Source organism: Chelonoidis abingdonii, chromosome 13, assembly GCF_003597395.2.
Source record: "Chelonoidis abingdonii isolate Lonesome George chromosome 13, CheloAbing_2.0, whole genome shotgun sequence".
Classification (NCBI taxonomy): domain Eukaryota; kingdom Metazoa; phylum Chordata; order Testudines; family Testudinidae; genus Chelonoidis; species Chelonoidis abingdonii.
In genome coordinates this window covers 15,303,678-15,322,523 of record NC_133781.1, presented here as the reverse complement: position 1 = coordinate 15,322,523, position 18,846 = coordinate 15,303,678, and the positions used below count along the sequence as shown (strand labels likewise).

The following is an 18,846-nucleotide window of genomic DNA, read 5'->3' as shown; positions in this document are numbered from 1 at the left end:
GTCTTGGTTGAGGTGGGTGGTAGGGTCGCTGGGGTTGGGGTCGGAAGGACCGTCTCTGAGTCTGTGGCGTATGCATTCCCAGCGAACGCATGATCACGCGATTGTCCTTCAGACTTTGGAGGCGAGGGTCTGTCTTCTGGGACAACAGACCCTGACCGTCAAAGGGTAGGTCCTGTATCATATACTGCAGCTCCGGTGGTAGACCTGACGCTTGCAGCCACGATATGCGCCTCATAGCGACCCCAGAGGCGAGAGTTCTAGCGGCCAAGTCAGCAGCGTCCAGTGAGGCCTGGAGGGAGGTCCTTGCAACCTTTTTCCCTTCCTCCAGGAGAGCTGAGAACTCTTGGCGGGAGTCCTGTGGGACAAGTTCTACGAATTTGCCTACTACCTCCCAGGTGTTAAAACTGTATCTACTCAGGAGGGCTTGCTGGTTTGCCAACCTGAGCTGGAGGCCTCCCGCAGAGTAGATTTTCCTGCCCAACAAATCCATGCGCCTGGCCTCCCTCGATTTGGGCGCAGGAGCTTGTTGGCCATGGTGCTCCCGTTCGTTGATGGATTGGACCACCAACGAGCAAGGAGGAGGGTGTACATAAAGGTATTCATAACCTTTCGACAGGACCATATATTTGCGCTCAACCCCTTTGGTTGTAGGTGGTACCGATGCCGGGGTTTGCCAGATTGTATCTGCCCGAGCCCGTATGGAGCGGATAAAGGGGAGCGCCACCCTCGTTGGGGCCTCTGTCGAAAGAACGCTGACTACTGGCTCAACCACTTCAGGAATCTCCTCCACGGGTAAGTTTATGTTGAGAGCCACGCGGCGGCGGAGGTCCTGGTGAGACCTAAGGTCGACTGGGGGCGGTCCAGATGTTGCCATCCCCGCCACTGCCTCATCCGGGGAAGAGGAGGAAGAGCCCCAAGCACCAAAGGGTCTTGGAGAGACTCCTGGTCGTGCGGGACGTCCTGGGGCTGCTCTTGCTGTTCCATGCCCTGGGCAGGGGATTGCTCGGTCCCCGCTGGAGAAGGTCTGCTCACCGTGGACTCCAGTGACTGATGTTCGGAGGGGACGGAGTGCGGCGGCGGATGGTGGCCACCTTGGCTCTGGTGATAAGCCCACGGGGTCCAAAAGGGCCACTGATGAGGACCTTGCTGGTTGTCCGACTCTCCGTATGATGTAGTCTCGGCATGAGAGGAGATCGATGGCTGATAAGATGGCCACGGAGGGGCGGAGACTGTGTGATGAAGGTCTCCGCAGCCACTGGAACCGTCCCTATGCGGTGCCGGGGAGCAGCACCGGGAGTCCTGATGGTGCCGAGAGCGCGACTGGGACCTACGACCAGCGCGGTGCCGGGAGGTCGACCGGCGCCAAGAGTCGCCGTGCTGAGATCGGCTGCGGGAAGTACGGTGCCGTGAGTGGTGCCGAGATCTGGAGCGGTGCCGGCAACACCTGGACGGTGACCGGGATCTTGAGCAGTACCGCGAGTACGACCGGTACCTTGATGGGGAACGGTACCGGGACTGCGAGTGGCTGCGGAACCGGGATCGATGGCGAGACCGTGAGTGTCTGTGGGACCTGGATGGGGTCCTGGATGGGGTCCTGGATCGGGACCTAGAACGACCAAGTCCCATGGTGCTGGGCAAACAAGGTCGTAGAAGGGCCGGCTTGCCTACAGACTGGGGGACCCGCACCGGCGGTGTCGGGGGTCGAGGCAGCTCAGGGTCCGTTAGGGCGATCAGGTCTCGTGCTGCGGAGAACGCCTCCGGAGTGGAGGGCACGATGAGCTCGACCGCAGCATGCGCCGGGGAGCTGGTAGGCACCGGACTCGACGGCTCTTCCGAGGCCGGAATCAATGGTGCGGCGGACGTCGGTGCCGCGGCAGATGGTAGTGCCGGGCGGTCTGGTTTGGCTAAGCGCTCTGACTGCGGTGTGGATATAGCGGCCGCAGGAGGCTTGCGCTTCTTGCTCCGAGGCAAGAGCGAGCGGTGCCGGGCAGAAGCTGGTGCCGGAGATTGGTGACTCGGCATCTTCGCGGAAGGTGTGCATTGCGGTGCTGAGATGCTTGGTCCCAGTGCCGCAGACGGCGCTGAGGATGGGGGAGTTAGCGCTGCCTCCATCAGTAACTGTTTCAGGCGAACGTCCTGCTCCTTTTTAGTTCGGGGCTTGAACACCTTACAAATCCGGCACTTGTCCGTTAGATGAGATTCGCCCAAGCACTTAAGGCAGGAGTCGTGCGGGTCTCCTGTGGGCATCAGCCTACGACAGGCCACGCACGGTTTGAAGCCCGGTGATCCGGGCATAAGCCCGGTACCAGGGTAGGGGAAGGGGCTAACCCCCGATCCCTTCTAATTATCTACAAAAAACTACTAATAGAACGATAACTAACTACTAACTACTGTTAAAAGTTCAACTATGTACAGAATTCAAGAGAAAACGAGTGAATCACTAGGGAGGTGGAGACACAGTTAGACTGCGCTCCACAGTTCCAACGACTGACACGGGTGGTAAGAAGGAACTGAGGAGCGGTGGGCCGGCAGGGGTATATATCCGGCACCATAGTGGCGCCACTCCAGGGGGCGCCCTGCTGGCCCACCGAGTGTTGCTAGGGTAAAAGTCTCCGACGAACGTGCACGCAGCGCGCGCACACCTACTGGAATGGATATGAGCAAGCACTCGAAGAAGAATGAGAGATTTCATTTACTACGCACACTTAAACATTTGATCTGCGCTCTGGCCACTAATTCATCTCTACCAGGACTACTAACATCACAAATCACTCAGTAGCTACAGAAATGTTTATCTCTGCGCCCCCCAAACTCCCACTGATCGAGGTATTGGATGAGATACATATAGTCCTGGAACAGTGAAAAGTTTAATGTCTGATATATCTTGTGTCATATCAGGCCTAGAGATGGGAGCTTTTAATCATTAGAAAGTAGAGAGTCCTAGTTTTATAATAGGACATAGATATTGAGTCTAGCACTAGAATATCCTTAGATCAGACCTTAATCACATATTATTAGGTAAAGAACGGATATTATAAATATATTTTAGAGGTCTGATTTTATTCCTTATTAATTTTCTCTCCATCCAAAATGTGCACAATTGGGTTTACAAGCAGAAGAATGTGAAAAAGCGTATAAATCCAATAAAAAAGTAATAATTTTTCCTTAAGTATTTAGCATATAAATACAGTGGCACAAGGGTACTTGGTCATTTGTTTGGGATAAAATGCATAGCTCACTTGCTGCTTTACCACTTCTGCATAATACAGCCATTATTATTTCCAACTGAAATTAAAATGGGTGGTTCCCATTATTCACTGAGACTAAAAATATTAACTCAGTGCATAAGAGTATCCCTCATTATTTCTTTTATTTTATAATATTTTAGCAAGGATTTCTTTTCTAATTATGTTTTGCACACTGACACTGGCTTTTGTCATACTTCTTCACTTTTTCCAGGTAAGGAAAGAAACTGCCTAATGGAATAACAGAAATTAAACAGATGCAAAAAACATGTAAGCTTCTGTTTATGTGAAGGAGGGACTCTGGTTTCAATTCATAATGAGTTGTGGGGGTAGCTAGCTAAAGAGCTTAAAGGCAACCATTTCTGTCTAGCTATTCATCTCTGAAAAAGTAGACTGAATGGGTGTGCGTATCAACTTTTGTTGAAATACTGCATGCTTTGCTTTATTTGCAGTTTGATGAGAGACTTCCAGAAGCATAACACGATCCTAAAGAAATTAGCGTCAGGATACACAAGCATGCACAAGGCCAGCTCGTTAGTCAATAGACTGTTTAACTATGTAAAAATTACTTTGTGCAAGAAGAAATTGTGATTCAAAGACTAAAGGTCATATTTTACTTTTAGAAAGTTTTGCAGGTGGTGTTTTAATTGGTGTTTCTTTTCAACATGCCCTTTAGAAAACAAAACAAAAAACTCCACCTCATGCATTCAACTTAACTAGGTGCATAAAACAAGAACTAGACAGAGGCATCAGTTTTCTGCAGGTCAGTATTTTACCATCAAAATGATCTACAGCAATCTGTAAGAATTTACTTCGTATAAGACATGTTGCTAATTGCAATATTGAAATTTTGCAGGAATGCGGGAAAGTTGGTTTTAGTATTTCGTGATTCTTACTCTATGAGAGACCACACAATTAAAAGTCTAAGAGAAACTGTCAAGAGGCAAGAAATGTGTATTTAATTTGCCTTCAAAATATGTTAAAAATGTACTGGATGTGTATTATGCCATTTTACCACTGACCAGAACTATGGACCAAGCACAGGATTCCCCTTTCGTCCCCTCTTCTCCACCAATGGTAAAAAAAATCAATTAGACATACTGCACACTAAGGGTGAAAACCTACACTCCTTATAAATGGGCTGCAGTAAAGGATCAACTCAGAAATACAGGGACAGAATCCTCTCTTCCTAAACTGGTGACATAGTATAGTATGCTCATGCAAGAGGGTTGTGGCCACCATTCCATATATGAGGTTACAGTGTGATCTCAAAATATTTTAGTGCTAGTCTCAATATCTCTGTCCTACTGTAAAATTATAGTAACTCTCCTGACCTGGCCAGTCCCATGCCCTCCATATTGTAAGAGAAAAAAAATTACATGGAGATTCTTAGTCCAATATAATGAAAATGCACCAAGTTCAACTGTGGTTGAGACAGTCTATGTAGAGTTTAAGATATCAATCTTAAATTACAGACCTAAAGATGATCCTAATGGTTTACTTTCTCTATCAAGATATTTTTTTTTAAAATAGTTTTTTGAGAAAGAAAATGTTAAATGCTCTTCTGGGTTATTGTTTTCATTCTGTTCAATGTAGCTTTGACACTTCAATTGCCATTTTTTTATTTGTTTAGAAAGAAACACACAGTAGATAAACTAGGATAGAAAATGTCCATTCATCTTCATCATATGCTTTTACACCTCAAGAGAAAATTAGTCACGTATCAAAAAAGAAATAAGTTGTTAGAGTAAAAAAGCTTTAAAAAATAAAAAGGGATTTTTCTTCTTTATCCTAGATTTTCCACGAAGGAAAAACATGGGCAAATGACTCTGGTGCAACCTAATAAAATGGGCCCAATTTGAAAGTAAAAATAAAAAGTTTACAAAATTAAGTAAGGCATTACCAGAACTCCCTATTCTAGAGAGAGAATACCTGCTACAGCATTACTCTTACCATTTTCCACGAAGTGACAGGTAACTTCTTAAGGGCACCTACTTCCTGTGTGGTTTTATATATTTATTGTGTGAGTTTTTATATTATAAGATCAACAAAGTCAACGTGAAATAAAGAGACTCATGGGTGCCTCCACAGAGGTTGAGATGCCCACCCAATATCTCCTGTAGAAGAAAGATAATTCCAGGCCACAGCATATACCAGTACCACAAGACCTGCACATTATTCAAACCTAGGGTGACCATATTTCCCTATGCTGAATAGGGGACACCTGGTAAGATTACTCGTATTCAAGCGAGGTCAACGGCAATCAATCAGAACTATTCAGTATAAATGTTCAAATTAACATCAAGCTGACTGAGCCCGTTAAAAAGAAATACTGCCTAACTGGATTCTTCTTATTCACCTTATCTTTAAGGCTTTAGGGTTCACATGGTGAGAGGTCACACACACACTCCTGTACACCTCTCTCACGAGGGGGTGACCAACCCAACTCTCCCTGCCCGGTGCTCTCTGCCCTCCATGCCTGGCTGGCCCCGAAGACGGATTCACCTCTCCTGGTACCTGGCGCCATGTCTTCCTGAAGCAACACATGGTCAGGAGGCACGCAGGGTCACATGCATGCCCCCCTCCTCAGATTTCTGCCAGGGCTCATCCCAGAATGTGGCCAGCAGCAGCCTATCAGCACTGTGCAGGGGGAAAGGGATGGCAGCTGCTTCTAGCTGCAAGGGAGGAGGACCAGGGGGAAGAGAGAACCTGGCCCGTGTCTTTGCAGAGGTCATCTCTTCTGTCACTCTCCCCTAAGGCTAGAAGCAGCTTGTCCCTTCTTGCCTGCAGACTGTCGAAAGGCAGCTAACACCTCCAGGCTGCTGCTGGCCACTGTATCCCAGCTGCCTCCTGTCCCCTGGCTACAGTGAGGGCAGGAAGGGGTTAAGCCCTAAGGATGCATTGTGCAGCAGGGCCCAGGGAACCTGACTGCAGGGGCTTCAGTGAACCTGGCCAGAGAGGTGCCTCAGCAGGGGAGGGTGCCTATGGAACAGAACAGCCCTGTGCTCCCTGGGGGCAGGACCCAGATACGGGGGAAGGGGGCAGATGACGAGAGTGCAAAGCCCCTGCCCGGGGGGCTGCCGTGAAGCCTACAGGGTCAGGGCACGTACAGGCTGAAAGTTGCTTCCCCCCCACCACTCAAGAGCATAGCTGAGGGGCGAAGAGGCTTCCCAGGCCAGCGCTATCCGGGGCTTAGGCACACAGCGCTTGGTTCCTCCTGGCCTGTGCCCGAGAGTTTTGAGCTTTCCCAGGGCTCCGGCCCAGCCAGAGGCAGTGCGGAAAGGAAGGAGCCTGCCAGCCAGGCTGTTGGTGAGCTAAGCACCCCAACCAGGGACTGGTTCTCTGCAGGGTCTCTTGTTTTTAAAGAAAAAGTCAGGGCACCTGGAGGCGGGCTTAAAATACAGGACTGTCCATTTAAAAACAGGACATCTGGTCACCCTATTCAAATCCTGCTCTGAAGACAGAATTATTGATTTCCTTATGGGCTTTTCTGTGGCACTCGTCATTTTTATATCTCAGTGCTCTACAAACATTAATTCATCTTCACAAAACCCCTAAAGTGAAGGGGCTTTACTATGCCCATTTTATATGTGGGGAGAACAGGCACAGAGAGGTTACGGGCAAAAGCATCCACTAATTTTGGGTGCCCTAATTGAGGCATCAAGGACCTCATTTTTCAGAGTATTTAGCATTTTATATCACCTTATATATTTAAGCACAGCTCCCACTGACTTCAGTGGTGAGTAGTTGTGAGTGCCCAGCATTAAAGCAAATCAGACCCCCGGGTCTCAAGTTTGGCACCTAGAAGATGAGGTTTAGGATCACACAGGAATAATGTAGTGCAGACAGAGACAGAATCCAGGGCAGCATTCAACTGTCTTACCCATGAGACCTCCTCTTCTCTTCCTGCAATCTCCTACTTCATTCACTACATAATTTCCAATCTCTGCAATGAAGTAGGGATTCGACAGATAATAGCCTTCTTTACTACACAAACCTGATTCTTCCCCAGAGAAGCTCCCTCCTGTGTACATGATCACGTTATTAAAGATTGCATCATAAGGCGGCCCAATTATGGCTGTACATAATTATGGCAATTCCTAACTTTTGAGTGCTTGACTAGACAACCTTTTAACACTGTTCTTTGTGTGATGGCCACACACACATACAGATGTTTATTCATAACATTGTTGCACAAATGATTTCAGAATTAATTTTTAAAGCTATAATTCTCTTCCTTTCACAATATATACCAATGTATAAATATTTTGGATTTTGTTTTATTTCACCATCTCAGTATTTTTTAGGAACATTCACGCACATTTTTTGATATGGTCATTTGTACCTAATTCTATGGTGTCTAGGTTGGATTTTTTTTTAAAATGATTAGGAGGCATATGGTATAAGCAGATATATTTAGAAAACAAAAACATCTGTAATAGTACTTATCTATCTGAAGAGGAAACCGTGTACAGTAATACCTTTTATTGAAAGGTAATTTTCAAAATCTCAGAGATTAAAAAGAATAAGTTTTCCTGGGCAAAGTACCGAATTATCTGAATAGTGTGAATAGCACATAATTTAAAATGTATAGTTTTACAATTGTGGATATGATCTACTAAAATCAGTATTAGTGTAAAGTAGTAATTACTTTAACACTGCCAGAAAGATTAAAAAATCTGAAGTGACAATTTCATGTGTAAGGTACTATGATTAAAATGTTTTGCAAGTCCTTTGTTTTTTCATCCATTTAGCCTCTTGAAAATATTTTCTTTCTAGAGTTTAGATCAATTTAATTAACACAAAACAGACATCCTCAAATTTTAAAAATACTTTAATCAGTGACTGGGAACTGAAGCCAAACAAATTCAAAATGGAAATAAGGCACACTTTTTTTTTTTTTTTTTTTAAACAGTGAGCGTCATTAAGCTACCAAAAGAAATGGTAGATCCTTTATCTCTTAATATCTTCAAATCAAAGCTGGATGCCTTTCTGGAAAATGTGCTTTAGCCAAACACAAGTTATTGGGCTCTATACAAAGATAACTGGGACAAAGTTAAGGACCTGGGATAGACAGGAAATAAGACTAGATGATCTAATGGTTTCTTCTGGCCTTAAACTCTATGAACATGCTATGAACAATGTGTATGGAAATAGTTTTATACTAAAGTTACAATAAGTATGTATTGTTTCAGAACACCAGGTAGAGGAAAATGAAGGAGATGTGGCTTTTTCTGCCTTTGCAACTGGACAGAAGCAGCATCTAGAATGTCAGTGTTAGTCATGACCAACATAAGTGACACCAAGAACTCAGTATCAGGAAAAGAAAATGGCAAATCTATCTGGAACTTGAACAAAACAACCTTATAGGTGGGAACTCAAAGAGAAAATAAGTAGCTTTGGCTTAGACAGCTTTCCAGGTCAAGACAAACCTGGATGGGTGAATTTCAGATAACATTGCTAAGACTGCTTAGTTTTGTGATGTCTCGAACTATCATATGGAACATTATTTCCAATGCATTGTCTTTCAGGTTTCTGGTAACTTGTAATTAAAAGATGACCTATATTTTTTCAATACTATTCCTTGCCGTTTGCTCACAACACACCATGTCCCTATATAGGAAAGCTGTATATTTCTTTCCTCCTGAAATGACTCAATAACCTAAAAACTTGAGTTTGGACTAAAACAGACATTTACAGATGCTTTCCTAGTCACCGTGAAGATAAAAGTTTTTAACCAATGTACCCTTCTGGGAGTGACGTAAGTGCAAGGATGCTTGTTATCCCAGTGCAGAAAAGGATATCCTCCCTGTACAAGTCAATGAATAGAATCAGTAGAAACAACAGCAGTCCAAGACTTGAATAATAGACACAATTGAAAAATATGTCTTTTGGCAGGAAGTATAGCTAGAAGAACAGAAACAGATGTACAGTGTCTGAAAATGGCCATCAAAGGATGGAAAACAGAAATTTAGGGAAACAAATAGAACAGGGAAAAGAAAACACAGAATCATAGAAAGGTAGACCTGGAAGGGACCTCAAAAGGTTACCTCGTACAGTCCCCTGCACTGAGACAGGACTAAATATTATCTTTTAGATCACCCCTAACAGGTGTTTGTCTAACCTGTTCTTTAAAACCTCCAAATGATGGAGATTACACAACCTCCCTAGGCAATTTGTTCCAGTGCCTACAGTTAGGAAGTTTTTCCTAAGTCTAATCTAAATCTCCCCTAGCAATTTAAGCCCAACACTTCTTGTCCTGTCCTCAGTGGTTAAGGAGAACAATTTATCACCCTCCTCTTTACATACATTTGCAGACTATTATGTTCTATCTCAGTCTTCTCCAGACAAAACAAAACTAATTTTTTTCCATCTTCCCTCAAAGGACATGTTTTCTAGACATTTAATTTTTTGTTGCTCTCTTCTCAACTTTCCCCAATTTATTCACATCTTTCCAAAAATGTGGTGCCCAGAACAGGAAACAGTACTCCAGACGAGGCCTTATCAGTGTTGATTGGAAGAATTACTTCTCGTGCTTTGCTTGCAACACTCCTGTTAATACATCCCAGAACAATGCTTGCTTTTTTTGCAACAATATTGACTCATATTTAGTTTGTGATCCACTATAATCTCCAGAACCTTTTCTGCAGTACTCCTTCCTAGGCAGTCATTTCCGATTTTGTATTTGTGCAATTGATTATTCCTTTTCAAACGAAGAACTTTGCATTTGTCCATACTGAATTTCATCCTATTCATTTCAGACCACTTCTCCAATTTTTCAAGATCATTTTGAATTCTAATCCTGTCCTCCAAAATGCCTGCAACCCCTCCCAGTGTGGCACTGTCCAGAAACTTTTAAGGGTACTCTCTACCATTATCCAAATCATATATGAAGATATTGAACACAACCAGATACAGAACAGATCCATACAGGATCCCACTTGATATGCCCTTCCAGCTTAATTGTGAACCATTGATAACTACTCTGCGTAGTTTCTCAAACAGTTTTGCACTCATTTTATAGGAGGTTCCTCGAGGCAATATTTCCTAGTTTGTTTATGAGACAGTCTTGTGAGACAGAATCAAGTGCCTTACTAAAGTCAAGATATACCACATATACTGCCTCACCCCAATCTACAAGGCTTGTTACCCAGTCAAAGACGACTGTTAGGGCATTATCTTGATTTGACATTATTTGTTCTTGACCAATCCATGCTGACTATTACTTATCTTATTTTTTTCTAGGTGCTTACAAAATGATGGCTCAACTATTTGTTTCTTTATCTTTCAGCGTACTGAAGTTAAGCTGACTGGTCTATAATTCCCTGGGTTGTCCTTATTCACCTTTTTCTAGATAGGTACTATATTTGTCCTTTTTCAGTCCTCAGGTATCTCTCCTGTCCTCCACAAGCTCTCAAAGATAATCACTAATGGCTCGGAGATCTATTCAGCAAGTTCCTTAAGTATTCTAGGATGTATTTCATCAGGCCCTGCCGATCTGAAGATATCTTACTTGTCTAAGTAATATTTGACTTGTTCTTTTCCTATTTTAGCCTGATTCTACCCCATTTACACTGATGTTTGCTTTGTCAGTTGTCTAATCACTGCTAACTTTTTTGGTGAAAACAAACAAAAATGGCATTTAGCACTGTGGCCATTACTGCATTTTCTGTTATTATGTTTTCTTTTTCATTGAGTAATGGACCTACCTTGTCCTTGGTCTTCCTCTTATTTCAAATGCATTTGTAAAATGTTTTCTTGTTACCCCTTATATTCCTAGTTAGTTTAATCTTGGTTTTGCCTTGGACTTTCTAATTTTGTGCCTTCGCCATATATATATATATATATATATACACACACACACACACACACACAGACAGTTTGCTCTTGTGCTCTTAATAATGTTTCTTTAAATAACTATCAACTCTTCTGCACTCTCTTTTCCCTTAGACTTACTTCTCATGCGATCTTACCTACCAATTCTCTGAATTTGCTGGTCTGCCTTCTTGAAGTCCACTGTCTGTATTCTGCTGTTTTCCCGCATACCAATCCTTAAAATCATGAATTCTATCATTTCATGATTACTTTCACCAAAGCTGCCTTTCACCTTCAAAATTCTCAATTAGTTCCTCCCGATTTGTTAGAATCGTACCTAGAATAGCCTCTTCCCTAATCACTTTCTCTACCTTCTGCAATATAAGTTGCATCCAATGCATTCTAAGAATTTGTTGGATAATCTGCGACCTGCTGTATTATTTCACCAACAGATGTCTGGGTAGTTAAGTTGCCCATCACCACCAAGTCCCATGTTTTGGATGATTTTGTTAGTTATTTAAAAAAGCCTCATCGACCTCTTCTTCCAGGTTAGGTGATCTACAGTAGACGTATAACATGAAATCATCCCCTTTTTTTACGCCTTTTATCCTTACTCAGACTTTCAACAGGTCTGCCTCCCACCAAGTTTGTGATGCCAATTATGTCGAAATTGTGATTATTCACTAGTATTTCTAGTTCTTCCTGTTTATTGCCCTTAGTTCTTGCATTAGTATACAGGTATCTAAGATATTTATTAAATTTTCCCTCTATAATTCCTCTTGCTTCTTCTTTGCTCCTGCTGCGATTGTAAGGATGAGATTAGTAAGGACAGTGACAATTATGAAAAGGAGTTACAACATGGTACCTTCCCACCCACTGAAAGTTTGAACAAATTAATAGAGATCAACAAGCTTAAGAGTGTAATCAATAGCTAACCTGACATTTTTTAGAAGCTTTTCTTACATTCATTCTGCTGGTCAGCAAAATTCCTCTGAACTTCCTTAACTTGTAGAAAAGTATTCTTCCTTTATCACAAATGCTGAGAGATAAATAAGGACTACTGGCCCAGTTTTAATTCTATTGGATATCTAAATTTCTAATTTAAATTTTGTATCTGAGTAAATCATACTCTGGATGCACAGCTTTCCAAATTGGCTATCAAAGCCTAGTCCAAGCTAGTCTCAGATATGTTAACTGAGCATTGTTCAAGAAACAAAATGGTAGCTAAGATGCTAAGGAAAAGATTATAGTACTTCCAATGTCAAGCCCAGGAAGAATTATAAATGAGATTTTTGATGCTTGGATTTCAAAAGCAGACCAAAGAAAGGTGGGGGCTTTTCCACTGTCAAATACTAAGGGTATCTAAACAAGGCATCAAACTAACAGAGCTGTAGATTGTGGAAGTCATTTTCTGACACGCTATAAATACTGATCGCATTTCAAAAAAATCTGCAACTAAACTTCAACCAAATCTAAAGAGCTTTCTGTAATATTTGTACAGAGGTGAATGCTCTTACGGTAAGTTTATGTCCCATCTTCCTTTCTTTGCACTATCAATAAAACATTTATTCAGTTTTCCTTAAATGAAAAAAGTTTGGGGATTTATTTGGGAGAGTTACTGGAACCACGGTGAGTGAACAATGCAACCATGGCAAGTAAACAATGTTCTTTTCCTCTTAAGCAGACAAAGAAGTGGGGAACTGCCTTGGTATAAAAAGACACTGAAGACTCCAGTTTTTCTTCTGAAATAGTGACACAGCAGGGCAGACTAGAGCTAGTGTAGACATAGGGACAGCTGAATAATCTAGGTTATCAGCTGTTGTTACATCTTGGTTAACTGAAAATACTAGTCTCCCAAATTAAATTTCTGAATTCAACACCAGACCAGTAAAAAGACAACTTCCCATTTGAGAGCAGTCCAAGTGTGATTTTAAGAGCCGGTCATTGAAAAGAAATCCCTTACCCTAAGACATGTGGGACACGTGATTTGGTAAATCTGCAAATACACTGCCTTAATTAATAAAAAGGCAGACTACACCTGTTCACAAGTACAAAGGGTGCAAGATTACAAACTCTTTTGCCCAGCTATGGAGCAATTAAAGTCAGTATTTGCTGGATTCCTACCTATGGTCTAGAGTTCATGATGCAAAAGGCTCACTTTCTCGATCTTTATGCTTATTCTCAAGGAAAATCTGATTCCAGGTACAAAACAGTTAACAAAAAAATACTATTTTTTGCTAATTACTACACTATGCCAAATATGTCTGACATCAAAGGGTAATCACTACTACTAGTCAATGTACACAGCATAATTTTTGTTTATAATACTTAAACCACTAATGTTCTATAAATCTAGCAACTAAAAAAAATATTAAGGACACTACAAACATTACAACACTGTACATATAAAAATGAAATATCTAATAAACTTTAATAGGCTCTGTAGCTATAGTTTCAATTCCTTTCTCTATGTCTTTAAAAGCTAATGTCTATCCCAACCCATAGAGGATATAATACTTATGCTGACCATTATTTCTGGGCTGGAGTCAATTCATGAGTGAGAACAGATCTACATTTTTATGGGCTGTGCCAGCTGAATCCTCCACCTCACTTTCCAGATGCTTTTCCTGTGCAGCAGACAACCAACGTAGACAAGTGAGTGCAGACTCTTCAGACATTCCATTCCCCCTTGCCTTCTTAGCTTAAAAGGCCTCAACTGGCCTGCTGAACCTGATGCAATGCTGAGTGCAACTATGACAGCAGATTCTGCCATAAGGATTTCTTGAAGGATCCCCTTCCCCACATGAGTTTCTTTTCATTCCTGGATCCTGCTGACCTATTCATGAATTTTACAGAGCTTCCCTCAGATCAGGTATCATAGGGGTAGCCGTGTTATGCCCTAATAAATCTGTTAGGCTTTAAGGTGCCACCGGACTCCTCGTCGTTTCCACCTGGAAAACTTCTAATCTGAGGGAAACAAACGAGGAGTCTGGTGGCACCTTAAAGCCTAACAGATTTATTAGGGCATAAGCTTTCATTGGTAAAAAACCCACTTCAGATGAATGGAGTGATAATAAATCTGTTAGGCTTTAAGGTGCCACCGGACTCCTCGTTGGGGGGTTCTGCAGGTGTGAATGTAATATTTATTTTATTTTATTTTAGTAAAGACAGCCCACAAAATTGTATTATCCTAAATGTTTTTTTAAACTTGCCTGAAAAACTGAACAAATTCTTAAATCACACTCAATTTAAATAAATGGGAAATGCCAAACAGATCTCATTTTATACTATTATTCACATTAATTAAAAACATTTGAAATCACTCCCCGTTATTATAATGTGTATGCATGTCTTAAAAGACATATGTGTGAGTGAGAGAGGGGTAAAAGATTTATTTCCACTGTATCCTACTTCTGTCTTAAAAAGAAAATGAAACTTGTTCCATACCTGGACCAAGCAATGGGGACCGGTTCGGCTGGGCACTTGACTGGTGCGATGGCTGAGGTTCAACCATATTTGTGTTGATAACGGTAGTAGTAGTGGTGGTGTTGGTTGTGGTACTGCTCTGAATTACAGGGTTGTTTCTATCCCACATGTTTACAGTCTTGTTGTTGTTGTAGTTTGGATCGCCCCAAGCTGAGGTACCATCATCAATTTCCATCTTACGGCGAATGGATGGTGGAGAAGGCTCTTCCCAGCCAGTTGCCTCACTGCTATCTTTTTGTTTGGGTGGCACTGGCCCACCAACCCATCCTGACCCAGTCTGTTTAACAGAAGCTGCTCCTCCCCAGTTACTCACACTGTTGTCCTGGGGTTTACTAGCCCAATTCTGTTGAGGGCTAGGTTTTAGAGATTCTCCCCAACTTGTACCTGTATTAGCCTTGGTGTTTGTGCCATTTCCCCATCCACTGGTCCCAGACCTTGTAGTTTCATTCCAACCTGACCCTGCTCTACTGTCAGCATCCCATCCAGATCCATTCTTCTTCCCCTCAGGCAAGTGTCCAGGTACGGATGATGACTCAGTCCAATCTCCACCTCCTGAAGTCCAGCCTGGATTTGATTTCTGTCCATCTCCCCAATTTTGAGATTTGGGTTTCTGAGGTTCACCCCATGTAGGTGATTTGTCCTCCTGATTTGCGGTCCCACTCCAAGCGTGGCCACTTTTGGCAGCAGTAGCAGCAGCAGCAGCATTGACAGCAGTAGAGCTAGCTGATTCTCCCCATCCCCCTGGGCCGTTTGGCGCTTTGTTGTTGTTGTCTCCCCAACCTGTATTTGTTGGAACAGCTGAGGGTGGAGAGTTGACCCACCCAGATACTGAAGAGGTATTTGTACTGTTCATGATGGACCCATCATTCTTCCCCCCTGAGTTTGAAGACTGAGAAGCTGTACAACCCCAGGCCTCTGTTCCATTGTCATTCTTTCGTTCAGACCTTGGGGATTCTTCAAATTCCCAGGCAGTGTTTTGCTTTACAGGAGTCTGTCCCCAACCAGTATTGGACAAGACTCTTGGGTCAAGGTCATTCCTTGGCAACTGGACTTGCCCTTGGTCTATTACCCCCTTCTCTCTCCTTCTGGCCTCTCCTGCTCCTTCTCTCCCAATGTTGCCCTCATTTTGACCTCCACCACTGTCATTACTTTCTTCACTAGCTGTGGTGACAGATGCTGCAGCTTTGGCCCAAGAGTTTATTTGTTCATTGCCCTGCTGCATGGCAGGATTCTGGCTGGTAACACTAGGGCTATCCCACCCTGCTGATCCTTTACCACTGATGTCACTGTTGGAATGCTGATTTGGGGGCTTGCCCCATTCACCATTAACCCCATTACTGGTGTTACGGTTGGGGTGGCCCCAAGCTCCAGAATGCATGCTACCAACACTACTGTTGCCACTGCCCCTGCCCCATGCTAGTACCCCAGGACCAGCAGGAGGTCCTGAATCCCATGCACTTGCTCCATTTCCTTCCTTTTGCACAGCACTGCTGGATCCATTCTGTTTAGCGCTTAATGCTGAGTTCACAGTGTCTCCATTCCCCTGACTGAACCCAGAATTGCTGTTTCCTGTGGCAGGATTACCTGGGGATATTCCCCATACTGAACTACCCATTCCTTCACCATTGCCCCCACTGACTTGAGAAACTGATGTTCCATTAGCACCAGGAAGGCCTTGCAGGTGGGGCGAGATGATGGCCCCCATACCAACAGCCATCCCCCAGTTTGGCAGTCCATTAGTCTGCATTGCATTGATAGGGTTTGGTGAAGAGTTCATGGGGTTAGTGTTATTTGGTCCATCAGTGTTAAGGTTCTGAGGTTGTACGCTGAAAGACACATTCTGAGAAGTGGACGTTTGTGGTTCTGTGCTCTCTTGCGGCAGCAAGTTTCCCCAAGCACCTAAGGTGCCTGTTGGGTTACCATTCTGGTTGCCCATATTCTGACCTATGGCACTGACTGGACTACAAATACTGGAAGGGTTGCCTGCTCCCACAGTTCCTTCATGTCCGAGTACAGGCCAGGCAGCTGGATTGGCATTAGGGTTAAGGTTAAGATTAATGCCAGCATTTGAGTTGGAAGCACCCCAGCAGTTTTGACTTCTACCATCTGCAATCATGTTGTCCATCTTTCCATCCCCACCACTGGCAGAGCAGTGAGCTAGGCCAGAGTTGGAGCCTGTGGCCACACCCCACACTCTGGCTGAGTTTCCATTACCATTTGCTCCACCAGCTCCAAGGGCACTCTGGTTAGAAGTGCTTTGGATGAGTGCTCCATTGGTGCCATTATTGCCATTAGTTTTCTTTGTATGTCCAGTGAAGTTGCCTTGGGCACTCCCTGTAGCCATGCTACTGTTCTCTGAGCCACAGTTGGAGGCAGAGTCAGTTTCTGTAGTACATTCTGAAGCAGATTCAGTCTCAGTTCCTGTAATGGAAGGCCACGCTTCCTTGTCAGTCCTGTCTATTATCACTTTATCCCAGCTGCAGTTGGCTTCACTTCTGAAAGTGGGCTGTTGTCCCCAGTGGGAATTTTCATAATGGTCTCCCAAACTACTGTGACTAAGATCTGAAAAGGATTAAACAAGACTCAAAATTAGTCAGACATTCAAATTCTGTTAAAATAACATCACTAAATACATTTTACTTTCTCAGTTATGATACCATACTTTACATAAGTTCCAAATTACACTGAAACAAAGAAAACACTATTTTAAAAAGACGTATATAAGACAATTTTATGCACCACAATAAGTACCGTACATCTTTCTGTTTAAAAACAGTTTTTCTGTAAAAGGAGTTTGATTGTAAATTTATCTTCCACATTATCAAGTTCATATTTAATATTTTATGTAAATTTTACAAATATTTTACACTGACAAGTTTTGTTTCAGAACTGACCAGAAGTTATAAGTATTTTGCATCTTTTGGTATACTAGCAGAAACTGATAAACCAGCGAAAAACAAATAGGTTATAATGAGGCACAGTATACTTGTACAGAATCCAAAAAGAAAGCTACCTGCTTGCCAATGCAGGATGGTCTCTACAATAATAGGCTTTCTAGGGCTTTACCTGGTTTAATTTTAAAATGTCTCCTTTGATGGGGCTTCCAAAAATAAAACCTTACAAATTTTAATTTTTTGGTCTCAAAGTCACTATATCTCTGCACCACAAATAAGCAATAAAAAAAACACATTTAAGAAAATTGTATCTGCACTCTGAAAATACCTGGAAAGAGATTACTACAACGTCAAAAGTGTTGATATTGTTAACACTGTAATTATTTTGACTTAGTTTTTCCTCCTTTTGGTGAAATATGAAAAGATAATTTTTAAAGTAATTTTTGTTGAACTAAGATATTTCCTTGTGTAAAATATTCAGAGAGCTATTACTGATAAATATGTATGGTGTCAAAACACTAAATTCACTGCTCATCTAGTTTTCTTTCATTGCTAAACTCCTCTATAAGAACCATACACAGAGAATATAGAACTATGATATTTTAAGGCAACTACAATAATAGTATCTGATCATGGCTATAACTAATGTTTTTTTGTAGAGCAAGATAAGTAGTTCTAAAGAACAGCCTGGTTATGTCACTCAGTAATACATATGTAAATGGCAAGACTAGAACAAAAACAATTTAGCTCTTAAATGATCTAGGTGGTACTTTTTAAACTTGCAATTACAGTCCAATTTATCTCAAAAACCAAAGAAAATAAACATTATCTTTGTACTTATCCTTAAAATGCAGCACCATCCTTCTCAGCTCCCTGTCCTCTTGCCCCTTCCCCCCATGCTCCTCCAACATATAAGCTAATGCAAAAATATAACCAAATCCTTCTGATGATCTGGCTCTTTACTAGAGTACACTGAGTTAAATAACCTGAGAAGCCACAATTGGTCATGTTAAGAGGACCAAGCTTATTTCAAGTTGTAAAATCTTAGATACTGTTATCTATCCTGACTGTACTGTACAAAAGACATAATGAGTGCAATTATTCCCTTATATTTTCTCACGATACGAATTTTATCCTGTACAGCTAGTGTGATCGAGAGCCATGAATAGAGACAACTTATAGAATAGTCTCTCTAAATTGTAGTTTGGATAGAGAGGAAAAACAGTGTGCATACATGCAAATGCTGAAAGTCTCAATTATTCTTTGCCTTTCCAACATACTTTACTTCTACAGCAGACTAAACGCTTTACAAGAGAGACAATTCTATCGTCAACAACAACAAAAACAAAATATCTACCATCCCAAACAAAGCCAACCAGTGCTGTATGTTTAGCCAGCTCTGTATA

General features: G+C 42.4%; 1 protein-coding gene across 11 annotated transcripts in view; it reads right to left on the bottom strand.

The window, feature by feature from the left end:
* The window catches only part of TNRC6C (trinucleotide repeat containing adaptor 6C), a 590,484-nt gene that overhangs the window by 64,639 nt on the left and 506,999 nt on the right, over positions 1-18,846 (bottom strand). For all 11 annotated transcript variants that reach the window (XM_075071765.1, XM_075071766.1, XM_075071767.1 and 8 more), the window contains one exon: positions 14,508-17,108. In XM_075071765.1, the coding sequence (XP_074927866.1) occupies positions 14,508-17,108 (2,601 nt within the window). The remainder of the gene's footprint in view (positions 1-14,507; positions 17,109-18,846) is intronic.